The following is a 21,207-nucleotide window of genomic DNA, read 5'->3' as shown; positions in this document are numbered from 1 at the left end:
CGAGCATTATCCGCAACGAACACACCATAAACTAATTACCTCCCAGGGCTGAACAAGAAAAGATGGAGAATGTATGTGACGGATGGAATGGAATTGATGGAGGATTAACGGATCAGGTGGCAGAAGCTAGCGGCCCGCCAAGTAGCCGACGGATCAAGTTCGGGGCCAGCCAGATGACGAGCTCGAGTGGATGGACAGTAAGTATTACAGTAAGGTTGATAACTAATTAGTTAGGGCTGTGGATAGTGTATTTGAGAGCAAAAGTCAGCCTCTCGTCGTGTAATTGCCTCATTCTTCGTCCGGGCGTTCTGATCTCGCTAGGAGTGTAGGAAGCGAACGGGGAGATTAGGGATGGATGGCAAGGCCGACGACCGTTGAGGCTCGTGAGTAGCCCAGGTCAACAGTCGGCGGGTTGGAAGAAGGAGATTCGCGGAGTCGTGTGATCTGGTGATTGTCGTAGCAGTGGATAGTGGGTAGTGGGTAGTGGGTAGTGGGTCAACAGGTAGTGAGTGGGTAGTGGATAGATGATAGTGGAGAGAGAGAGAGAGTGATTGACGGACATGACGAGTGACGAGTGGAGGATGGAGGATGGAGGATGGAGGGGGTGGTGGTGATGGTGGCTGCTGGCTTTCACACCCGAGTCAGGGAGAGTGTTCTAGTGTTGTAGTGGCAGATGCAGGTTTGATGGTGGCCAGGCTTGCGATTCGCAGATGGCGGAATATTGGTAATTGCAGCCGGTACCCAATCAGACGACGAAGATGGCGAATATCGCGATGAGTGTTGGACTTGATAGATGAAGAAGAAGAAGAAGAAGAAGAAGCGAAAGTGGGGAGTGAAAGTGGGTGCGAAGATGGGCGAGCTAATTATGGCAGAATCCGAGTGGAAGAGCCGCTAAATTGGATCAGGCGACGGGACTATTGACAGCTAATTAGTGATCTTTTAATAGACGACGACGACGCGACGACGACGATGCACGCAATCCGCAGTGGTGGTGGATCAGGCAAAAATAATCAAGGCAAACCTCGGCACAGACTACAAACGGCCAGCCCGGCTACAACATACCTACATACTTACTACCTACGAACCTAGTACCCGATCGAATATTCATTCCTGTGCTGGTGAGACAAGGCAGACAGAGCACTGAGCACAAACAGAGTAATAATTAATTAATGGTAATTAGTTGGTGATGATGAGGGAAGGGAATGGCCTGCTGCACCTGGAGACCCCAGGTATGTCTGGTACCCGAGTACCGTACAGTACAGCACAGCACAGCACAGCAACACACACAGCACACACACAGCACACAGTATTCCTGCATGCCCCCTCACTCTCTCTCTCTCTCTCTCTCTCTCTCTGTCCACCACTCACACACTCACACACACACAGCCTGCATACACTTCTGTTGGAGGTATTACAAAGGCAGTGAATAGATAATGTGCTATGGTTGTTGTGCTGGCAGCATGGCAGTCCTCGCCTTTGTCATCCATCATCGTCCAGCAGCCACAGACGGCGTGCGACTTTTGCTGGCTGATACGACAGTACTACTACTACCTTCTTCTACCTAATTACTACACCACCTCTCTGTCCTACTCTATACCATTCATTCACACCACCTACTTCACCACGTCGGAGAGTCGGAGGCCCGAGTCTGGCTCAAAAGTCTGGTTATCGGGCGCTCACCTTCTTACGCGAAGCCTAATTGTCCTATTCTCCTCTTCTTCTTCTTCCTCCTCCTCTCTCTAACTACATGTCTTGCAAGTCGCATCGTTGCTGATACGAAAATACGGACGACACGCGACGGGACACTTTATTAGCCTTTCTCTTTCGTGTGATGCACATGCCCTCTGCTGCTGCTGTACCCACTATCCAGTCTATCCACCATCCACCATCCACCATCCACTCTACTAATTACTGCCCGCTGTCTAATCTGCACTGCACTGGCCACTCACACGCTCGTCCTGACTGCCCGACGGGCGGTGGGCGGCTCGCAAAAATAGGTTCCCCCGCCCGCTCCCCTAAATACTACACTACAGTAATCCCATCCAGCCAATCCGTTGCCTGATTTGACTTGCTTTCCCTTGCTCACTCCAGTATAGTGTCCGCGGGCCAGCAAACAAGCCTCCTCTTCTTTGCATCCATCCCCAGTACCCCCCTCCCCCCCCCTAGACACACATCAACCCAAGTCCCGGTCCGAGCATACATGGCATAATAGCTAACATACCACTACTATCTCTCTCTCGGCACTGCTGTACATGTACATGCACACCATCTGGCCCAATCACCGTCCCCTTAAGCGCTGGACTATCCCAAACTAGTCGCTATTTGCACTCCATTCCACTCACACACACACATCCTGCAAGCCTGCTATTGCCCCAACCTGCTCTCCAGCCTAGCACCATCACCAGCACCAGCAACAACCCCATGACAGGCCCATCAAGCCTAAGAATAGATCCGTGGCTTTTTATGTGCATTTCTCGCAGCTTACGGAACATATAAGGTACTTTGATACTGCTCGACCTCCACCACCTCTCTCTCCTTCTCCAGCAGTCCCATCTAACGGCCGTCCCGAGTAATTTGCTCGTGCTTGTTTCGCTTTCCTTCCCTTTCCTTTCTATATTCACACACAGCTCGAAGCAGGCTTCGCAGTATCCAGTCTTTAATTTATTGCCACCCCCCCTCCCCCAGACCAAACTTCCATCTAATAGGCAAAGAGCCGGTCCAAAGCCACACACACACACACACACCCACTGTCCCTTACCACTGGAGATCCCTCCTCTCTCTCTCTCCCCACCCCAGTCTAGTCTCCCGGCGAGCTACTTCATATTGTTGTTTACTGTCACTCTCACTCTCGCTCTCCTGTCTCGTCTTTTCGAAACAAAAAAGCTCTCCCCATATATTCCTGCCATCGATGTCTACCTCGCTCAATCCGTCCATGTCCATATCCAAACATCCCTTAAACATGGTCGGCACCACTATCAATCCTATTACTACTACTACCATCACTACCACTCCCACCGCCGCCCAGACACAGGCCGCAAAGGCTGCTCAGGCAAAGATGCACAGAAGGTCTCGCACCGGCTGCTTCACTTGCCGTCTGCGGAGGAAGAAGTGCGACGAGGGCAAGCCGGGCTGTCGTGCTTGCAATCATCTCGGCCTGAAGTGCGAGTACAAGCGGCCGGTCTGGTGGAGCAACAACGAGCAGAGGCGGCACCAGAAGGAGCTCATCAAGAACATCATCAAGCGCACCAAGCTTGCCGAAAAGACCTCACAGCCCGTCGCGCCGCCCTGCTCCTCCACACACTCACCCCCGAGTCTATGCCATTCCTTGCCGGCCTCGGATGGCTACTCGGACGGCGGCGCTGCTCACACCCGCGCCGCCTCGGTCGACTCGCAGCTCTCGCTCGACTATGATCATAACAGCTCGATCAACCACCACCACCACCACCACCAACCCCACTTCCACCATGTGCAGTCGCCAGAGTACTACGACTCGACTTCGATGCTGCCGCCGCCGCCGCCCATGTACGCCCCGTCGTCCTACGGCCACCACCACCATCCCTTCCCGCCCTGCGTCCCCTACGAAGTCGACATCAAGACGGAGCGCCAGACCTTTGTCAACGACGTCCCCACCCGCCGCGACTCCAGCATCTCAACCTTTAGCACATACCAAGCCCCTGGCAGCACCAGCTCCCACTCCGACAGCTGGATCCAGCAGGACTACTTTGAGAGCCGCCGCGAGTCCTTTGCCGAGGAGCCCATCGACTTTCACTACTTTGACTTTACCCAGGGGCAGCCGCCCCTGACCCCATCCCACCCGGCCGTCGTCATCCAGGTCGAGGACGAGGACCAGTACCTGCTCGACCACTTTATCAACAACGTCATCGGCCTCATCTTCCCCATCCTCGAGGTCAACCAGCACGGCTCCGCCCGCTCCGACGTCATCCTCCCGGCCCTCCAGTCGAACAAGTGCTACCTCCACTGCTGCCTCAGCATCGCGGCCCTGCACCTCAAGGGCCTCAGGGCTGGCAGCGGCACCGAAAACGACGACTCCATAGACCAGGACATTATGCGCCACCGCTTCGCCACCGTCTCCGAGCTCTGCGACGCCCTCAACCGCGACGTCGACCACGCCCAGATCCTCGAGGCCACCCTCAGCATGATCTTCTTCCAGTGCATGGTCGGCCGCCCGGACGACTCCCTCCCCGACATCCCCTGGCACCAGCACTACCAAGCCGTCACCAACCTCCTCAACAAGCTCGAGCTGCCGGCCCAGCTCGTGGCCATGAATAATACCAACACCCACCAACCCCCCTTCAACATGACCCTCGCCGCCTGGATCGACATCCTCGGCGCCACCATGCTCGCCCGCACCCCCGTCTTCGCAGACACCTACCGCGAGAAACTCATCGCCGACGCCCCGTCCGGCCTCGCCGAGCTCATGGGCTGCGACGACCGCGTCATGTACCTGATTTCCGAAATCGCCTGTCTCGAGGCCCTCAAGGCCGACGGCATGGACGACGTCACCCTCTGCTCCCACATTAAGCTCCTCGGCGACCAGATCAGTCTGACGGAGACTACCTCCTCCTCTTCCACAGCTTCCACATCCGCCCTATCCTCCCCCTACAGCCCAACAGGCGCCATCCGCCCCAAACACCTCAGCCGCGCCATCACAGCCGTCTTCCGCCTCGCCGCGCGCATCGCCCTCTGCGGCCTCATCCCGGACATTGACCGCACCAGCGCCTCCATCACATCGCTGGTCTCCGCGCTCGTCGATGCTATGGCTTTCATCCCCGTCGCCTTCGACAAGTGTCTTGCCTGGCCGCTGCTTGTGGCTGGCTCGGTGGCGCTGCCGGATAGTGCGTTTCGCGGCATGTTTGCGGCGAGGGCGGCGCGCATGGGTGAGGAGGGGGTTGTTGGGGGCGCCGAGGGAAGTTTTGGTCGGGTGGGGATTTTGTTGGCGGAGGTTTGGGCGGAGGCGGATGCGGATTGTGGGGTTGGTGGTGTTGGTGGGGGGAGTGTGCATTGGAGGGATGTTATGCGGAGGAAGGGGTGGGATTGTTTGTTGATTTAGGGGGTTTGGGGATGGGTTGGGGTGTCTGTCGTGGACGCGCGGGTTTTTCAATTTCTCGGCTGCGGGTTTCGGGTTTGCATAGCGGGGATCTTGATCCGTCTCTATCCATCCATCCATCTCAGCTCAGCTCAGCTCAGCTCATCGCCGGAAGTCTCGGGATCCGGCTCCTGGGCATTCATGTCTCTTTTTTCTTTTTCTTTTCTTTTCTCTGATGATGATTACCATCGTCATCATCGTCATCATCGCGGCTACCATATCTATCTATATGGGACGCGAGTGGTGCTTTTGTGTTTTTTATTTCTTTTTACTTTATATATATACCCACGCGGGACTGTACAGTCTTGTTGTAATTTGTATACTTGTTTGGGTTTGGGTTGGGTTGGGTTGGGATGGGATGGGGATGGGATGAGAAAGGGGATAGGATGGGATAGGGGATGAAAAGTAGATGAAGGAGAAGAAGATATATATATACGGCGACGATATATACTTATTTACCATCAATTGGATGTGGGATTGTTTGACATTACATGGCTTTATTTGGCGTGAAGTGACTTGACTTGACTTGACATTACATGATAAGGAGTGAACTGGCGTGAATCGCACTGTGTTTGCTGTGCCTGTACTTTGTATCTTGACTTCTCACACACATATACAATCATTGTTACTATCACTACTATTACACAACAACAACCACCACCACACAACAACAACCATCATCATCACCACCACCATAATTATCATCATCACACAACCCCAATCACACAACAACCTCCACCACCATCACACAACAACAACCTCCACCACCACACCCCGCCAATGCCCTCCACCACGAGTCCACCCACACGCACACACACACATCATACACCTCGACCTCAACCCGCCCCAAGCACGACCCATCCATCCCTTTCCAATCTCTAAGCCTGCACATAACAACCATAGATGCCTCTCGTAGGCAGGTCTTGCGTGCACTGAGTCACTGAGTCACTGAGTCGCCTTGTGGGGAGGTAGGTAGGAAAGTAATTAGGTAGGGCTGTTGAGGTTTGGGTATTTATATATATGTATTGAATGGTCGTTGTCGGGTACGTGACGTTGTGCAGGGTCACGTTGTGCAGTGTGAATGACCAACGCTGCGTGGATTGTGGTACGTGCTTTTCACGCCTTTGGCTTGACTCGACACGCGGGCGTACCCGTCATTCATGCCAGATGCGCGTGTTGTATTTCTGTGCCTATACCTATACCCAGACCCAGACCCATACCTATCTACGCATATACATATCCATCGCCCTCTCCCTCCTCCCCTTTTCCTCCCGTACTCAAGCTTGACATAAAGATCGATGTCCGTATGTAGACAACCACATGCGATGCTTCTTGTTGTTGGGGAGGGTGTTTTAACAGCGTGACCTTCTATGTTCGCATGCTTTGTCGTCGTCGTCGTGGTGGGGAGGAGCGGTGATGGGCTGCGGTGATGGGGTGCGGCTTTGAAGGGGGTGATGATGATGATAAGCAACGGCGCTGTGCGTAGACTCTTGACGACTCGTAAATGCCATACCATACCATACCATACAATATTCGCCATACACGCAGGTAGTATCCAACACCCCTCAACGCAAGCCTCAATACCGAAAAAACACCACGCCCGCCCTCTCCGCATCCACCTTCCCCAACACCGTCTTATCCGCCACCTTCTCCAGCCCCAACGCCCCATTCAGCACCAAACTCACCGCCCGCCCCAGCACATCCACATACTTCTCCCGCACGCCCCCCGCCGTCAAATGCTCCAGACTCACCACCCCATCAAGCCACTCGCACATCTCCCCATGGTGCCGCTCGGCCGCCCACCCGGCACCGCCACCCGCACCCCCACCGCGCATCTGCGACAGCGTCCACGGCGACCATGCCACGACGGGGCACTTCTGCGTCACGGGGACGACAAGCGCCGGGCAGCCGTCGAAGAGGTGGAAGATGAGCGTGCCGCAGCCCGGGCGCCGCGAGGTGGACCACATGTTTGCGCGGAACGGCGAGATGGCCGTGAAGATGCAGAGGAGGCGGTTTGTGCCGATGTCGTGGCTGGGGTCGGGGTCGCACATGGCGAGGGCGTGCGGTGCTTCGGCGAGCAGTTTGTGCGCCATTGCGTAGTCCGCTGTTGGGTGTAAATGTCAGTGTGGGCACTTCAAAGTCAAATGGAGATGCACGGAGAGATGGAAGGGAAGAGAGAGAGAGAGAGAGAGCCACGCACCGCCCAGAAACGGCCCAAAGAACTGCCCGATCGCAAAGTCGTTTGCGCGCGGGATGACGGGCGTGCGACTGCTCGCAAAGAAATACGGTGCAAACCAGCCCTTCTCGCACGCCTGCGTGCTCTGCGTCGCCCGCACGCCATGGAACCGGATATCCGCGTCCACGCCCATGAGCTTATGCTTGATGCCGACCTGCAAGCTCTTGACACTGACCGTCTGAATCATGCGCTCCTCCTCCGGCAGCAGATGCTCGACGACGCCCTTGTCAATGGCCTGCTCCACAATCTGAAACACGCCGTACTTGACGACGGTGCTGCCCGTCACGAAGCCCGCGCCCGAGGACACGACGTCGGACACGAAGCTGTCTGCGCCAAAGAGGTCGCTGACGAGCGAGTCTGCGCCCTCGATCAGCGGCGCGCCCACGCCCGCGAAGACGGTGAAGAGCACTGCGTCGCGGTACCGCACGTTTGGCAGCGTGACGGGGTTGTTGTCGCCCCAGGGGGACAGCGCCGCGGGCATTTTGGCGACGGAGGTGGCGGTTTGCACCGATGCGCGGGCGAAGCGGCCGACGAGCGTGTCGCCGAGGAAGCGTTGCACTTTGCCCGTCTGCTGGGCGTCCTTGGAGTGGTCGTGTTTGTGGCCGTGGCCGTGGCCGGTCTGTTTGGCGCCGAAGAGGCCGGCCGGCGCGGTCGAGACGAAGTTGGGCGGAGGGGCTGCGTTGGGCTGTGTGGGCGGAGGGGAGAAGATGGGCTGTTGCTGGGCGATTTGTTGGATGGCTTGGAGCTTCTCTGGCGGCATGTGCGAGATGAATTGCTGGACTTGATGTTGCTGGGCTGGAGTCATCACAGCCTGTTGCTGGGCTGGCGTCATCACAGGCTGTTGTTGGCCTGGGTTCATCGTAGGCTGTTGCCCGTATTGGACCTGTTGCTGGTATGCCGGAGGAGGCTGAGGCGTCATCGCCTGCTGTGGAGGCACGTATTGCTGCGGTTGTTGATGTGCTTGCGGCAGTGCGCCGGCATACTGTTGAGTATGTGGTGTTGCGCTTGCGGTCTGGTATCCAGGAGCGGTCTGGTATCCAGGAGCGGTCTGGTATCCAGGAGGTGCCGAGAGTGTCTGCGTCGCTGCTATCGGGACCGCATTCACTTGATATTGCTGCTTTTCTTGACCGCCAACGTGACTCTGCTGATACGTCGTCGGTGCCGGATATGTTGGTTGTTGCGGGACCGCATACTGCGTCTGATTGCCATACGGGGGAGGGGGAGCGTATCCCAGAGTTCCATGCTGTTGTTGCGCAGGAGGATACACTTGATTCATCGTATATGAGAAGCGAAAGTAGAAAAAGTAATCGTCTATAGAATCGTGAACAAACCCAACGCGAAACGATCAACCAGACGCGCACGACGATCCTCGACGCCGAAGAAAAGTCAAACACACACTACAACGTAGGCCTTGAAGCAAAACACAAAAAGCTTGCGCAAAGAGGCAACAGACAAGAACAATCAAATACCAACATCGACCCCGACGCAAGGCAGACATGAAGCTGCGGTCTTTCAGCTGGAGGGGCTTCAAAACACCCTAAAAACGCCATCGATCCGTATTCGGGTGCGACAAGCGAAGGCTCTCCCCACACAGACTCTCCGGTCCTGGGCTGGATCGCCGTGCTTTGGCACAGCCTGAACGAAGATGGTATGGCTGCCATGCGACTTGACGTGTTTGACAGGCGGGTAGCCTTAGCCCTAGATTCTTCCTCGTGGAATCTTGTCCTGGACTGATACCATACATTTCTTCGATTCGTCTGCAAGCCGGCCGACAAGTATGGCTACCTAGATATCAGAATTCATTGTTTACTACTCCCTTCCCTTCTGCAGGACACTGCGTGCAAGGGAAGTATGAGCCGACAAATACGAGCCCGGGTCACACGATCGGGATGCGTTGAGTGCGTTCAAGCGAAAGAGCTAACGTCTGGGAGATATTCATCCATGCGTTCGATGTTAGACAGACAGGATGTCCATCGCTGCACCGAGTGTGTGATGGAATCCGAGATGCTGTGTCGAACGTGGTGGTGTCGGTGTAGGACGACACCTCTACATTCATGGAATAATATCACGACTCCAGGTGACGGCCGCTCTCATCCGCAATAGGCCTAGCGCGCTCACCACTGGGTCGGCTGATATCGGGCATCTCTTTGTGTCAAGTGTCCGCTTTGTCTCTTTGCCTTGGATGCAAATGTTCTATTCCGTAATGTACCATATCAGTTGGTCAACCGTTGTATCGGGCGTGTTACGCTTGGGTATCCAAGCCATTTATGTTTGTGCTTGGGAAGGCTTGCTTACGAAGACATAAATCTACTCGCTGGGTGCTTCCCTTCGTGCCTCGTCTCTCGATAGTAGCAATGGTAGGAAGATGTATCGGCTTGCCAGAGTGTCAACTGCGGAAGATTGCGACGAGTTCCCAGCTCTCGCATCTCAAGCTTGTAGCTACACATGCATGCAGTGCGACAGCTGACGACAAGAGAGAAACAAGGTCGGAACAAACAGAGCCGCGTTCAACGTTCGGGAAAGTAAAACTGTCGCCAAAACATATTCCCAAAGTGAGGCCTGAGGGTTTGTTTACATTGGCTATTCAGTCAACAAGTATACAACTCCAACACGTCAGGCTCGTTTGTGGACATCAATGAACGCCACCCCACAGGGCAACGCTTATAAAGGCTTACGGTATGTCGCCAAGGCCTATAGCGCTACTTGAGCGTAGGCCCAGTTGGGGCAGAGGATGTCAGAAAAACTTGAGAAATGTGAAGAATGCAAGGGCCATCAATTCGTTTAGATTCGGGTAAAGCACATTGATCTATTTATAAGTAACGTTCCTGTGAGCTAAGCTTAATCGGGGCTAACGCTGATCTCTTAAACACATCCTAATTCTCTGCATCTCACGTCACTCGCATCACAACACTAGTTGGATTTCATCTAAACAATTGGGAATTCACCTCACAAATGCTACAACAGGGATCGGTCAAACGATGCTCCACTGAAGCGTCTAGCTGAAAGCTCCAATGACCCCAAAAGATAAGTGGCGTATGTCAGCCTACCGTATACCACGAGGTCGTCATTTCGTCTGGTCTTCGACAGTAGACTATCCTCTCTTACCTTTGTTGCATCTCCGGTAATACGAAGCGTAAACATGGCGATCCCTCTCCACATAGTGGCCCCAAAAGCTTGAACGGCTCTCTAAGCTGCAGACTTTGACCAGGGAGCTTCCTGATATGGAAAGTGGCCTTTTATCATCTAGCAGGTCTTGGCAAATACGACTTGCTCTTCGCTGTATCGATGGATCGAGGCCGAAGAACAATAGTTGAGATGGTCATCTGTCCCAGAAGCTGCCAATGAGATATCGCTGTCGCTGTCATGGACGAAGCCATACGATCTAAGATGCATCATCTATGGACGACAGGCTACTCCTTTGGCAAGCCACGGATTTCTGACTAAATCGCCGAACAAAGGAATCAATTCAACACTAGCCGGTCCAGGTGTTTGTTATCCACTTGACCTGAATTACATGACATGCAGAAACCTGGGGCTGAAGCACGATATCCCCAGGATGATCGCCGTGGGTACCTGTTAATCTTTTATAAAAGGTCCCTTCACGGTCCTGTAGTCTAGAGTAGGACACCAGCGAACAGAATCGTCTCCGCCTTCAAGCATCACTCGATATGCTCACCAAGCGCTTCTCCGCAGTCTTGCTCTCCGGCCTCTGCCTCACGGCCCAGGCGACTCAGCTATGGTCCAACAAGGGCTACAGAAGCGGCTGTGACAGCTTCAACATCGACAACACAGGCACCGGCGCGGTACTCGAGTCGACCAGCGAGTTTCTGGAATCCCCGCAGTCTCTCAAGGCTCAGCAGACGTACAACAGCAACTGGGGCGGCCGCTACCATGCCGAGTGCGTCCACAACGATGGATACAAGCGCGGCGACGAGCGATTCTACAGCTTCTCGTTCCGCCTCCAACAGAACTGGGACTTCCAGGGTGCACAGAGCTACAACCTGGCACAGTTCATTGCTCAGTTAAACAACAAATGCGATGACTGGAAGCCCGCTGCCATGCTCGGAATCAGAGGCAATCAGTTCTACGCCCGCAGAACGTTCGGCAACATTGAGGCCGATTCAGACTGCAAGAACGAGAACGTATACCACGAGGGACTGGCCACTGTCACCGCCGGCGTCTGGCACACCGTCATCATCCAAGCCAAATGGGCGTCTGACAACACTGGCTACTACAAGGTCTGGTACGATGGCACAAAAGTGGTGAACGACCTTGGGAAACCATCGACACTGAATGACAATGGAAACCGTCAGTTTCGATTCCAGGTTGGTCTCTATGCCAATCAGTGGTTCGATAGCAACAACCAGGCCCCCCCAGGCGGTCAGAACTTTAGACAGGTTTGGATTGACGAGCTGGCTATTGGGACGACATATGCGGACGTCGATCCTGCCCAATGGGCTCGCAAAGGCAAGAGCCGCGTCATGCGTGCCATGATTGATGAAGAATAGGCTCGTCTGCTGGAATGCTTTCATTGTCGAAGACGGGATATACAATTGAAGCTCTACCCTCTTTTACGGAAGATATTTGTGGCTGTAGCTCCAATGATGATTGGATATCCTATTCGAGCTTTCAATACGTATAAATGACATCAAGAAGTTGTTACAGCATCGTACACATTCCTCTCCCTGATCTTCAGTGATAATTAGGGTTTCTGTTTTCTGGCCACGTGAATAACTATAGAGGTATTCGACCCAACCATACACTGAAATCATTCTACCGTTATTTGACTTATCTAGGAAGACCATGACCGGCAAGCGCCCGACCGCAAAACATCTTTGATGCTGACATGCTAACCCTTGCCCCTATGGTATAGTACGAACAACACCCACAGTCAAACGTCAGCACAGTTCTCACTCAACATTCCGGGCTTTGCATATACACCTCACATATCATGCACACTTGACTCTCAATAAATGTAGCCAGTCGAACCATGGCTGTCTCAGCATAAATCCCCTCAGCCACGCGTAGCGAGCCGAGGCTAGAGCGACTCCCATGCCCGAGTCTACTTTTGCTATCACACTAAATCTCTCGCTTCCATGCGATGGGCCTAAGCTGTAAGAGTGCGGTGCAATGGAGGCCATACGTCCTTTGCGGTATACCTTCTGGATATATCAATCTCAACTGGTAAGGGAGTGACACTCGTAGCCTAGGATTTGACGAGTTAGCCATGAGGCTGCAGCGTGGAATTCCGATCTAAAGGTCCAGAAGACGACTTTTCGTCTGGCGGAGAGTGCGACAACGTTAAGCTTCGGCTGATATTCGAGCAGCTTCCGAACACAGAGCATTCAGATTACATGGTTGTTCACCGACGTGCCAAGTTTTATAGTTCATCCGTCTATCGTCCTAGAGTCACGATATCCATTACTCCACAAGCCCTATTCTGCTAAGTGTCCCAAGTCGATACGTGGGGTGTATACCAATGGTGACTAGACTTCTGCCCGATCCTGGTGGACATACACACCAGACTGTGCCGCTTCTACAGACCTAGGAATACAGCCTATCGCTCGCCACGATCATGACTGCTTACTGGAACAATTTGCACAACCTTGCAGGAGGCAAAAGTCTTTAAACCTGCTCTAGGGCTTCTTGTGATACTCTGCACATTTACGCGATATCTTACGCTTTCCTGAATCGAATTATCCTCATTGGCTGGTCTGGCCCGCCTTACCAAGGTGACTTGCATCACGTATAACCATGCAAAATAACCAGAGGGCTGATGCCTAAACTCGTCTATACATCCATGGCCCATTGTAAAAGTAAACAGAATCTTGCAGCATTCTGCATATTCTACATTCTGCATTTTTATGGTCCTCTCTTCAGATGCAGCCCACCCGCGTTGTTCTTGAAACAGAACGAAGGACGACCTCTTTGGAAGAAGGCTATGTTGACGTATCAGACGAAGAGTTAGCGACCCTACTTCGACTATGTCACGATACAGCAGAATCTCTGAAAGCTGAAATGAAAACGCGACAGCTTCGTATCCCTAATTTCATTCCGGAAAATTCTTCTCAGTTCTACAACGCGTTAGACAAAGCAGCGAGAAGGTTCAAGGTCGTAGATCGTGTTGACAACCGTGCTTCGAAGCATGTAGACACTGCTATAACCATTCTTACCCAAGTTCAGACGAATCGCTCGGGTCAGGTTTACCAAGAGTTCCTACATGATGTTCTACGCCACAGCAGTCCTGGTGTAGTGATGCTCTGCGCTGTGGCATTTGGAAAACAAAAGCTCGCAAACATGCGCGAGGACGAGAGAATGAACATTTTGGACGTGGTGAGAGTCAAGGGGGGCAGCTTGCAATCGCCTTCGCTTGATGTGCTCGCAGATGATTATGGAGTGCCATCCTTGGACAGTAAGCATGTCAACATCTTGGTGAACAGCAGCTAAGACGACCAGGCCCCCAGATTGTTCCTATTTCGGGCATGAGGAAACGGAAACGAAGGATGACCTTACAACCTGAGTTCCAAGGTACATAGTGTCGAACTCAGGATCCTTACTGTAGTAGATTAACGAGGATCCAGAATTTTACGGTATGAACGTCGACGAAATGAACAGCACAGACCAATTTAATCTCTCTCTATCGCATTCCTCTGCCTCTACTGTTAGGCAACAGTCAGCAATCGGACAAGAACGAGAGACTTTCGTGGAAACACAGACCATGCAGACTCCTAGGCGTAAGCATGACCCAAAAGTTACACTTAAAACGAAGCCTAAAAGGTTACAGACATAAAGTACATATTTTCAAAACCGCCTATTACACATGTACCGATTTTGGCCGCACTGTTTTACAACGCTGTCCGGGCTAGCAATCAGTGGCAGATGGAAATTAGGTCGCAGATATCGACCACAGAGTGCTTAACATTGCTAATACCTTTCGGAGAGAGCGAAGATATGTCGATTAGTTTGAAGGTTGGTCGGTCTGAGGGTTACAGGATTCTCCAAACACTGGAGATGGACCGCATTTGGTCAGCTTTGCATACCCATCTATCACTTCCGCATAATATCCAGCAGGAATCCGAAACTCTCGAATTTCCGCAATATCTGTGAGCTCCAGTGGTTTGGTACCTCTTTTAGATATCCTGATGAAAGCCCCTACAAATCGAATGGTCCTGTCTTCTTCCTCTGCATGAAACATGTTTCCGGTGATGTAGCCAAGTCCTTCTCGTAGGGCTTCTTGTATCATCTGCACGTATAAGTGCGGTGAGCGTTACAGACACGAAGGGCTCTTCCCTAGACTCACTGTTTCTGACAGAAAACCCTGTCCGGTTGTCATGGGGTCAGTCATTTATGCGATTCGGATGGACGCCGAGGAGGTCTTAAAATAAGGGATATCTCATGTAGTAGGCCTACATAATGAGTTACTTTAGTATGTCGAACAAAAATCGCTGTTGAGGACGTAGGCTTACTAAAACTCGAAATTCCAGGTTATACACTTATCGGGGTCCTTGAATGCTCTAGTTGCCCAACTTTGTCGATGAGAGGATGTCAGGTGCAATGGTGATTTCGTTAGGACAGCTTTGACAGTTATAAGGTGAGGGGTGAGCATGTAATACGTGTCGCAAGGACAGAGGTGTCACAAGAGCTTATTCACGTGATACGTCAATATCGCTTTGTATACATTGACGCATAATATACACCCGAATGATCAAATATTTCCCGAACGAATAATATTCGCGTTCAGAGCCATCTGCGGTCGGCTTCAGCGTATGACCGTCCGCTCTCTGATCTGCGCCGCACGTTACCTGTGTATGTTCTGGAAGAGGTCAAGATACAGCAAGAATCCCTTCGAACAGAAGTATCTCAAGTTCTCAACCCCATCGTCAGTAGCAAGGTCCTCGGTCTGGAGAATCTGGGGCACTTGGTGCGAGCACCGGATAAGCGCTATTGATCAATGAAGAGCTTGATTCCAATAGCTTATTGCAGCGGGCAAGAAACTGTTAGCACCGATGCGGTTAGCTACATTCCCAGGTGCTCGAGCTGGAGCCATCTCCAGTTCGCACGACGGAGAACCAGCATACAGTCAGGTTGTTGCAGAGTGACATAGAGCTGAGTCCAAGGCAGAAGTACTCGATCCAGGTCTTAGCTTTGTGGGATCCTGCAAGCTCGCTACAATACATCAAGGAGCTGCACATCAGACACCCGTCGTCCACTCTGTTTAGTCAAAAGAGCCCGGTGGCCGACTCCAGAGACAATCGATCGCCAGGGCATATCGTGCGTTGTATATGGAAAGTAAGATCTGTGCTGTTGGCGTGCCATTCAAGTACGCCCATACGAGCAAACATATCTTTGAGTAATCTAGTAACATCTAATAGCGACTTGCTCTTGACATACCTTTTACACATCATCAAGGCGATCATACAATTTGCAACTCAATAGAAAGTCGCTGCCAAAATGAAGGCTATGTTAATGCCGGCTTAGCATTAGATAACAGTACAACCTTTGTTACCAATACAAGCAAATAACATATCATTCCCAGCCAAGGCTTTTAGCCTGCAGGCTCAGTTGTAATATTTTTAGTGACTGTTATTATTACTGCAGAATTCATTATGAAAGGTCCCAACAGAAACAGGAAGTGCTGACAGCCATCCCCAGAATTGCAGCCTGAAGGTTTGAAAATGCCCAAGCGTGGTGATGTATGCATTGAGTAGCACATTCTAGGCGACAGCATCCCTGTGATCTTGTGACTAATCGTAATACCCTCTGATCATAAATGGTTCTATCGAGTAATATAAAAGCTAGTCTTAGGTTAACACCTAGGCAGTCATAACTTCAACACCACCAACTCCAACGCTATGCATTCACCTTCTCTGCCTCCTTGTGTCAACGCAGTCGACTCTATCCGTTATGGACTTGAAGATGATTGTCAGTTTACAATAACAAGCAACGGCGTGCACTTTGAAGTACTCTTGTCTGTTGACTCTCCACCGCACACCATCGAGCGTGACTACCTCGATCGCATTCATGCTCTACAGAAAGCAAAAAACCAAGATGAACTCGACCTACTGTTCGATGAAATATCGGATGTTCTCGCCGTATCGTGCCAGCCCTTCTTCCGGCAGTTCGCCCAGTGTCACGGAGCATTCTCTCCGCGGACACTGAACGATTATTGTAATCCAAAAGTTGTCGGACTACGAGTGTGCACACGGGATGAGAAATTATGCATCATACTCGAGGAAGACCTGAGTACGTTTCCTTACTACTGGAACCACGCTGGCCTGAGTCGGTACCAGCTTGGTCCAGGTATACCAGCATTTGCGCTGTCTCAGATCGAGGTTCTGGACGTCATGAAACATGACGCGGTTTTCAAAGTTTGCATAGAGGGCACGACATTATGCGCGAAAATGACCAGTCACCAATCTGAATTACACTCCTTGAAGAGGGAGATATCTTCTCTGCTCCAGATCCAACGAACGGACTTCCGCACGCGGCTCTCTATCCCGTCCGTTGTGGGTCTCATAACTTCAGATGAGGACTGCTGTTCCGCTCTCGGGTTCCTGATGGACTATATTGATACCGACACCACAAAGCCCCACCTACAAGCTCTCGTGGAGTCGGCGAGTAAACAGCAACGACAGAAGTGGGCAACGCAGATCAGTGACATGGTACAGCAGCTTCACTTGCATGGCCTCGTATGGGGCGATGTTAAAGCACAAAACGTATTGATAAGCTGTGACGACAATGCTTGGGTGGTGGATTTTGGAGGCAGCTTCACGGATGGTTGGGTGACGGGCGAACTTGCTAACACCAAAGAAGGCGATATGATGGGTTTGCAGAAGATTCAAAGTCTCCTACGCAATGATTGAAAATTGTCTCGCTCTATGTATTACTTAAATACATAGATGAAACGTTGAAAACCATCGATCCTTTCCAGGCAAGGTCTTCTACCACTCAACCATTGACAACTGTCATCAATCAGTTACTTGCTTCCACATTCAATCCAGCAAAAGAAGATTTACCTATGGGTCGGCAGTTCCAGCAGCATTGATGGGCGCAGTTTTTGCATGGATTGATGTAATTCTCTGTTGCTCCACATTGGCAACAAGTCCAACATCCGCCTAGCACGTTATGCGGACACTCTGGTTTACCGCAAAGAAGGTGGGTAAATCCAGCATCATATGTGCCCCCAGGCTGCCCGCATGAATTCAGCCTTCCGGTGGCTTCGTTGAGCGTCGCATCTCGGCAATGAACCCCCTTTGTCGCGGTATGAATCCCGCAGCGATGCCATCTTATTGCGGTATAACACATGTTGTTGGTACTTCGCTGGGATATGAATGTAAAGTTCTTCTGAAGGTTGATTGTTCCTTTGCACAATTCGGATGGATCTGGCTGGTTTATATACCTCAGCCAACGACCCGGTCTTTGACAGTAGTGAAGACGCAGCGATATTCGCATCCATGTCATGCATAGTTGCCTGCTTTGTGTCTCGAACCATTTTCGAAATACTGGGCCAATGTGCAATGAATTTCCATACGCATGGATATATCGTCATCAGTCTTCTGCTAAGCGCTGTCTAGTATAGAATTATAGTACATTTTACTACTTTCTCAAGAAATTTTGCTACTTTCTCGAGAAATTTTGCTAATTTCTACTAAATCTTGCCATTCCCTGCTAGATTCTGCTAATGCCTACTTATTCGAGAAATCATTCGGTTGCCCAGATCCTAGTTACTGCTGCGCGCATACATTCATCCTATTAACTAGCTAGGGCTTATATACACGCCACACGTTTATATCTATATGTTACACTGCACCAGTTACCGAAAGTCACGTTTCGGATGTAATAGGCGCTCATCCTTGGGTCGGCTCAGCTACCCAGTGAGACGAATGACAAGGACATGGACTTAGGCAGACACTAAATACATCAGCTATACATGATTAAATTCCATAAGAGATGAAACTACTTGGCAATGGTGACTACATACCGATTACGCCTACATGAAGACTGCTATTCTGCCGAGCCAGCCCCTTCTCCTTTGATCATTGAAGCCACTACTAACACTCTCTACGTATATACCGTCCGAGCTAAGGATAGGATACAAAAATTATGTATCTTATGTAGAGGTGAAAATGGCTCTAAAAATTAAAGAGATACATAGTATTCTATACTTATAATCTATAACTCTTACTAAATCTTACTTTTTCTTATAATTTATAATAATTTATCGTAATTTCTTATAATATCTTATAATTTCTTATGATTTCTTATAATTTCCTGCTTATTTTTGGTATTTCTTACTATTTCCTACCATTTTCTGCTATTTCCTGCTATTTCCTGCTATTTCTTGCTATTTCTTGCAATTTCTTGCTATTTCCTGCTAATACCTACTAATGCTTGCTAATTCCTACGTCCCCAAAGCCCCCATTACTATCGATTTCTTATCTTCCACTTCTTCCAATGCATGACGCGCCTGCAACGTTGGCGCAGGTAACTGGTGGGATTTGCAAAGATGCACATCGAATCACAGCGCCGGCTGTGCATAACCATACATGACAGAAAATGTAATGACCAAAGCCATTGCGTATATGTCAGCGATCGCTCATGCACTACAGCACGCCAATCGGTGGTGCTGTCTTGTGATCCGATTCAGATCTCCCGAATCGATCGAGTTTATCTCCGTTATGTACTACCAAGATCTCCGCACACGCGACTGCACACACCTCTGTGAAGAGCAGACATGGCTGGCTTTGGAAGCCGAAACCTGATGACATGCAGGTGGAGAAGATCTACCGTTGAAAGGCGGACATAGCGGTTACGGCGGAAGGACTGCATAATTGCTACTGCTACTAATTCCCCGTATGCGAGGGGTTTTCGGACATTTTCTAGAGTCGTTGTCATATAAACCCCTCCTGCCATTCTCATATTGGAACTTGGTAATCCAAGTTTTATGTGCTCTTGCTGGTACTCTGGTTGATATAATCAAATAGATCCTCCAACTGCCACTGCTTAGCGCATGCCTGATGAAAGAAGGCTCCACATACGACCTAGAGAAGACAAAAAATGAAACCTCCGGCCTTTCTCTCGCAAAGACCTTTATATCTAGTTGAATGCCTGACCATAGCAGCGGTGCTCTGGGTCGTCGGATGGTGCATCGTCATGCCCTCAACGAAGCCAATCAGATTGTCTTTAGAGGTTCTCCGGAGCGACTGGGCTAAAGTATTATCATCTGGAGTAATGTTGTACCTTTTCGATCGACTCCTCCTCTGGCCCTATCTCAGAAATCCACTCCGTAGGCTGTTCCCCACGATATACGTAAGTCATCACCACAAGTCGGACGAAATGATACACCTCCGCCTACCTCCCCCATCTCTAACCACAACTAACGAAAAGACTTTCGCATATAACAGACGAACGGCATCCTGCGATCAACACAGCTCCTCCTCGAAGAGCCCCGCGGAACCACCCCCTTAGCCTGGTTCAAGCAGCACCCAACCGCCCACGCGCTGCACACCCACGGCCTCATTGAAGGCAGCACCATCCTGCCCATCAGCCCAGACGCCCTCCGCGACGTCTTCTCCGCCCATGCCTACGGCCACACCAAACCCGCCGAATGGGCCGCCCTCGACGCGCCGTTCCTCGGGTGGGGTCTGATTCTCAGCGAGGGCGCGCGGTATCGCACAGCGCGCGGCATCATGCTGCCCCATCTCCGGCTCGAGTCTGTCCGGGGCAACTTTGCGGTCGTGAGGCGGAAAGCGGGGCTTCTTGCGGGTGCGATTGGGAGGGGAGGTGTGGGTGTGGGTGTGGATCGCGATTATATGGATGTTACACCGTTTGCGTTGCGGTATGTGCTGGATGTGTCGAGTGCGAGTTTGCTGTGCTATGATTGGGATGCGCTGGTATCGCGGTGGGACGATGCGGATACCAGGTTGTGGGAGCGGACGCTGAATGTTAGTCAGGGCGCTGTGCGGTTCCTCAGTGTGGCTACGTATCTGCCGGTCGGATGCATGAAGTTGCTCCCTTTGCGCATAAACCGGGCGCGGGATCGGAGAGCAAAGGCGTTGCGCAGGATCTGCTGGAAGATACTGGAATCTGCTAAACTTCAAAATGGAGAGGGCAAGCCGCTGCCTCATCAAGCTTTGCGTCAGATCGTACAATCGGCCGGGTGCTCCGTCGGTGAGGACACGCAGACCCTCGACGATGACGAGTTGGTCGAGCATATCCTCACGTTCCTCATGGCTGGTCTCGAGACAACTACCGCCGCGATCATATGGGCGATCCATACCTCACCCTCGCGGAGAATCTATGCCATCAGGAAACCCTCATATCCGAGATCGATAACGTCGTTGCCGGTAGAGACTTTGAGCATGAAGAGCTAGAACGAATGGTATATCTCAATGCAGTCGTAGAGGAGGTTCTACGACTCCACCCTCCCCTGCCCTACACATCCCGGGCGACATGCAAGCCCATAAGCATCGTAGGACGAACGGTACCCACAGGGACCGCAATCCACATGTGGGTCGGAGCGATCAATCGGAATCCACAGTACTGGGGCCCCAAGGCCGACGTGTTCGATCCAAGCCGGTGGATCACGATTGACGAGCATGGCATCGAGCGGGCCAACAAGCACGGCGGCGCGTCGAGCAACTACCAGAACATGACTTTCCTGCAAGGGCCAAGGATCTGTGCCGGACGCGACTTCAGCAAGATGTGGATCAAAACGGCTCTAGTTGAGATCCTTCGGAAATTTAGTGTATCAAGAAGCCGAGAGGACTCCGGTGAGGTGAAGGCTCGTGGATGGCTGATTGTAAGGCCGGTCGCTGGTCCCCGGGTCAAGTTCACACCACGATCTTGAGTTCAAGGATACCGG

General features: G+C 51.7%; 10 protein-coding genes across 10 annotated transcripts; 6 read left to right on the top strand and 4 right to left on the bottom strand.

Moving 5' to 3' along the window:
* Positions 1 to 2,542: 2,542 nt before the first annotated feature.
* Positions 2,543 to 5,547, top strand: EJ05DRAFT_475608 (uncharacterized protein; the record flags this gene model as incomplete). Its single annotated transcript, XM_033743837.1, has 1 exon — positions 2,543 to 5,547. A coding segment is annotated over exon 1 (2,158 nt), but the record flags the coding sequence as incomplete, so codon positions are not given.
* Positions 5,548 to 5,992: 445 nt separating this feature from the next.
* On the bottom strand, positions 5,993 to 7,000 carry EJ05DRAFT_344674 (uncharacterized protein). The gene has a single exon (XM_033740949.1). It carries the CDS (start codon positions 6,774 to 6,776, stop codon positions 6,171 to 6,173), a length of 606 nt encoding a protein of 201 aa, XP_033601845.1. The 5' UTR covers positions 6,777 to 7,000; the 3' UTR covers positions 5,993 to 6,170.
* On the bottom strand, positions 6,586 to 8,749 carry EJ05DRAFT_344679 (uncharacterized protein). Its single transcript, XM_033740950.1, has 3 exons — positions 7,308 to 8,749; positions 6,855 to 7,211; positions 6,586 to 6,787 (listed from the first exon to the last, which is right to left on the bottom strand). Exons 1-3 carry the CDS (start codon positions 8,617 to 8,619, stop codon positions 6,777 to 6,779), a joined length of 1,680 nt encoding a protein of 559 aa, XP_033601844.1. The 5' UTR covers positions 8,620 to 8,749; the 3' UTR covers positions 6,586 to 6,776.
* Positions 8,750 to 9,528: 779 nt separating this feature from the next.
* On the top strand, positions 9,529 to 10,113 carry EJ05DRAFT_344710 (uncharacterized protein). The gene has a single exon (XM_033740951.1). It carries the CDS (start codon positions 9,611 to 9,613, stop codon positions 9,980 to 9,982), a length of 372 nt encoding a protein of 123 aa, XP_033601843.1. The 5' UTR covers positions 9,529 to 9,610; the 3' UTR covers positions 9,983 to 10,113.
* Positions 10,114 to 10,757: 644 nt separating this feature from the next.
* Positions 10,758 to 12,010, top strand: EJ05DRAFT_344648 (uncharacterized protein). Its single transcript, XM_033740948.1, has one exon. The coding sequence runs from the start codon at positions 11,012 to 11,014 to the stop codon at positions 11,849 to 11,851; it is 840 nt and encodes a 279-aa protein (XP_033601842.1). The 5' UTR covers positions 10,758 to 11,011; the 3' UTR covers positions 11,852 to 12,010.
* A 962-nt stretch (positions 12,011 to 12,972) lies between these two features.
* On the top strand, positions 12,973 to 14,063 carry EJ05DRAFT_475605 (uncharacterized protein). The gene has a single exon (XM_033743836.1). The coding sequence runs from the start codon at positions 13,224 to 13,226 to the stop codon at positions 13,788 to 13,790; it is 567 nt and encodes a 188-aa protein (XP_033601841.1). The 5' UTR covers positions 12,973 to 13,223; the 3' UTR covers positions 13,791 to 14,063.
* Positions 13,924 to 14,878, bottom strand: EJ05DRAFT_475603 (uncharacterized protein). The gene is made up of 3 exons (XM_033743835.1): positions 14,810 to 14,878; positions 14,644 to 14,749; positions 13,924 to 14,586 (listed from the first exon to the last, which is right to left on the bottom strand). Exons 2-3 carry the CDS (start codon positions 14,686 to 14,688, stop codon positions 14,302 to 14,304), a joined length of 330 nt encoding a protein of 109 aa, XP_033601840.1. The 5' UTR covers positions 14,689 to 14,749; positions 14,810 to 14,878; the 3' UTR covers positions 13,924 to 14,301.
* Positions 14,879 to 16,067: 1,189 nt separating this feature from the next.
* On the top strand, positions 16,068 to 17,261 carry EJ05DRAFT_344506 (uncharacterized protein). The gene has a single exon (XM_033740947.1). It carries the CDS (start codon positions 16,196 to 16,198, stop codon positions 17,204 to 17,206), a length of 1,011 nt encoding a protein of 336 aa, XP_033601839.1. The 5' UTR covers positions 16,068 to 16,195; the 3' UTR covers positions 17,207 to 17,261.
* Positions 17,262 to 18,032, bottom strand: EJ05DRAFT_344504 (uncharacterized protein). Its single transcript, XM_033740946.1, has one exon. It carries the CDS (start codon positions 17,802 to 17,804, stop codon positions 17,316 to 17,318), a length of 489 nt encoding a protein of 162 aa, XP_033601838.1. The 5' UTR covers positions 17,805 to 18,032; the 3' UTR covers positions 17,262 to 17,315.
* Positions 18,033 to 19,400: 1,368 nt separating this feature from the next.
* EJ05DRAFT_485411 (cytochrome P450) lies at positions 19,401 to 21,192 on the top strand (the record flags this gene model as incomplete). Its single annotated transcript, XM_033745450.1, has 3 exons — positions 19,401 to 19,652; positions 19,748 to 20,513; positions 20,555 to 21,192. 3 exons carry the CDS (start codon positions 19,401 to 19,403, stop codon positions 21,190 to 21,192), a joined length of 1,656 nt encoding a protein of 551 aa, XP_033601837.1.
* Positions 21,193 to 21,207: the final 15 nt, after the last annotated feature.

Source organism: Pseudovirgaria hyperparasitica (genome assembly GCF_010093815.1).
Source record: "Pseudovirgaria hyperparasitica strain CBS 121739 unplaced genomic scaffold EJ05scaffold_6, whole genome shotgun sequence".
NCBI classification, from domain to species: Eukaryota; Fungi; Ascomycota; class Dothideomycetes; order Acrospermales; family Acrospermaceae; genus Pseudovirgaria; species Pseudovirgaria hyperparasitica.
Note: the sequence above shows the minus strand (reverse complement) of the source record. Positions and strands in the feature narration are given on the sequence as shown.

Excerpts from the sequence above, each read along its gene's own strand:
- EJ05DRAFT_344504 (XM_033740946.1), bottom strand. The coding sequence starts at position 17,804 with ATGACATGGATGCGAATATCGCTGCGTCTTCACTACTGTCAAAGACCG.
- EJ05DRAFT_475605 (XM_033743836.1), top strand. The coding sequence starts at position 13,224 with ATGCAGCCCACCCGCGTTGTTCTTGAAACAGAACGAAGGACGACCTCT.
- EJ05DRAFT_344679 (XM_033740950.1), bottom strand. The coding sequence starts at position 8,619 with ATGAATCAAGTGTATCCTCCTGCGCAACAACAGCATGGAACTCTGGGA. Across the intron at positions 7,212-7,307 it reads CTTTGGGCCGTTTCTGGGCG|CGGACTACGCAATGGCGCAC; the intron begins GTGCGTGGCTCT and ends TACACCCAACAG.
- EJ05DRAFT_344674 (XM_033740949.1), bottom strand. The coding sequence starts at position 6,776 with ATGGGGCGTTGGGGCTGGAGAAGGTGGCGGATAAGACGGTGTTGGGGA.
- EJ05DRAFT_344648 (XM_033740948.1), top strand. The coding sequence starts at position 11,012 with ATGCTCACCAAGCGCTTCTCCGCAGTCTTGCTCTCCGGCCTCTGCCTC.
- EJ05DRAFT_475603 (XM_033743835.1), bottom strand. The coding sequence starts at position 14,688 with ATGACTGACCCCATGACAACCGGACAGGGTTTTCTGTCAGAAACA. Across the intron at positions 14,587-14,643 it reads AGGGTTTTCTGTCAGAAACA|ATGATACAAGAAGCCCTACG; the intron begins GTGAGTCTAGGG and ends TTATACGTGCAG.
- EJ05DRAFT_344710 (XM_033740951.1), top strand. The coding sequence starts at position 9,611 with ATGTTTGTGCTTGGGAAGGCTTGCTTACGAAGACATAAATCTACTCGC.
- EJ05DRAFT_344506 (XM_033740947.1), top strand. The coding sequence starts at position 16,196 with ATGCATTCACCTTCTCTGCCTCCTTGTGTCAACGCAGTCGACTCTATC.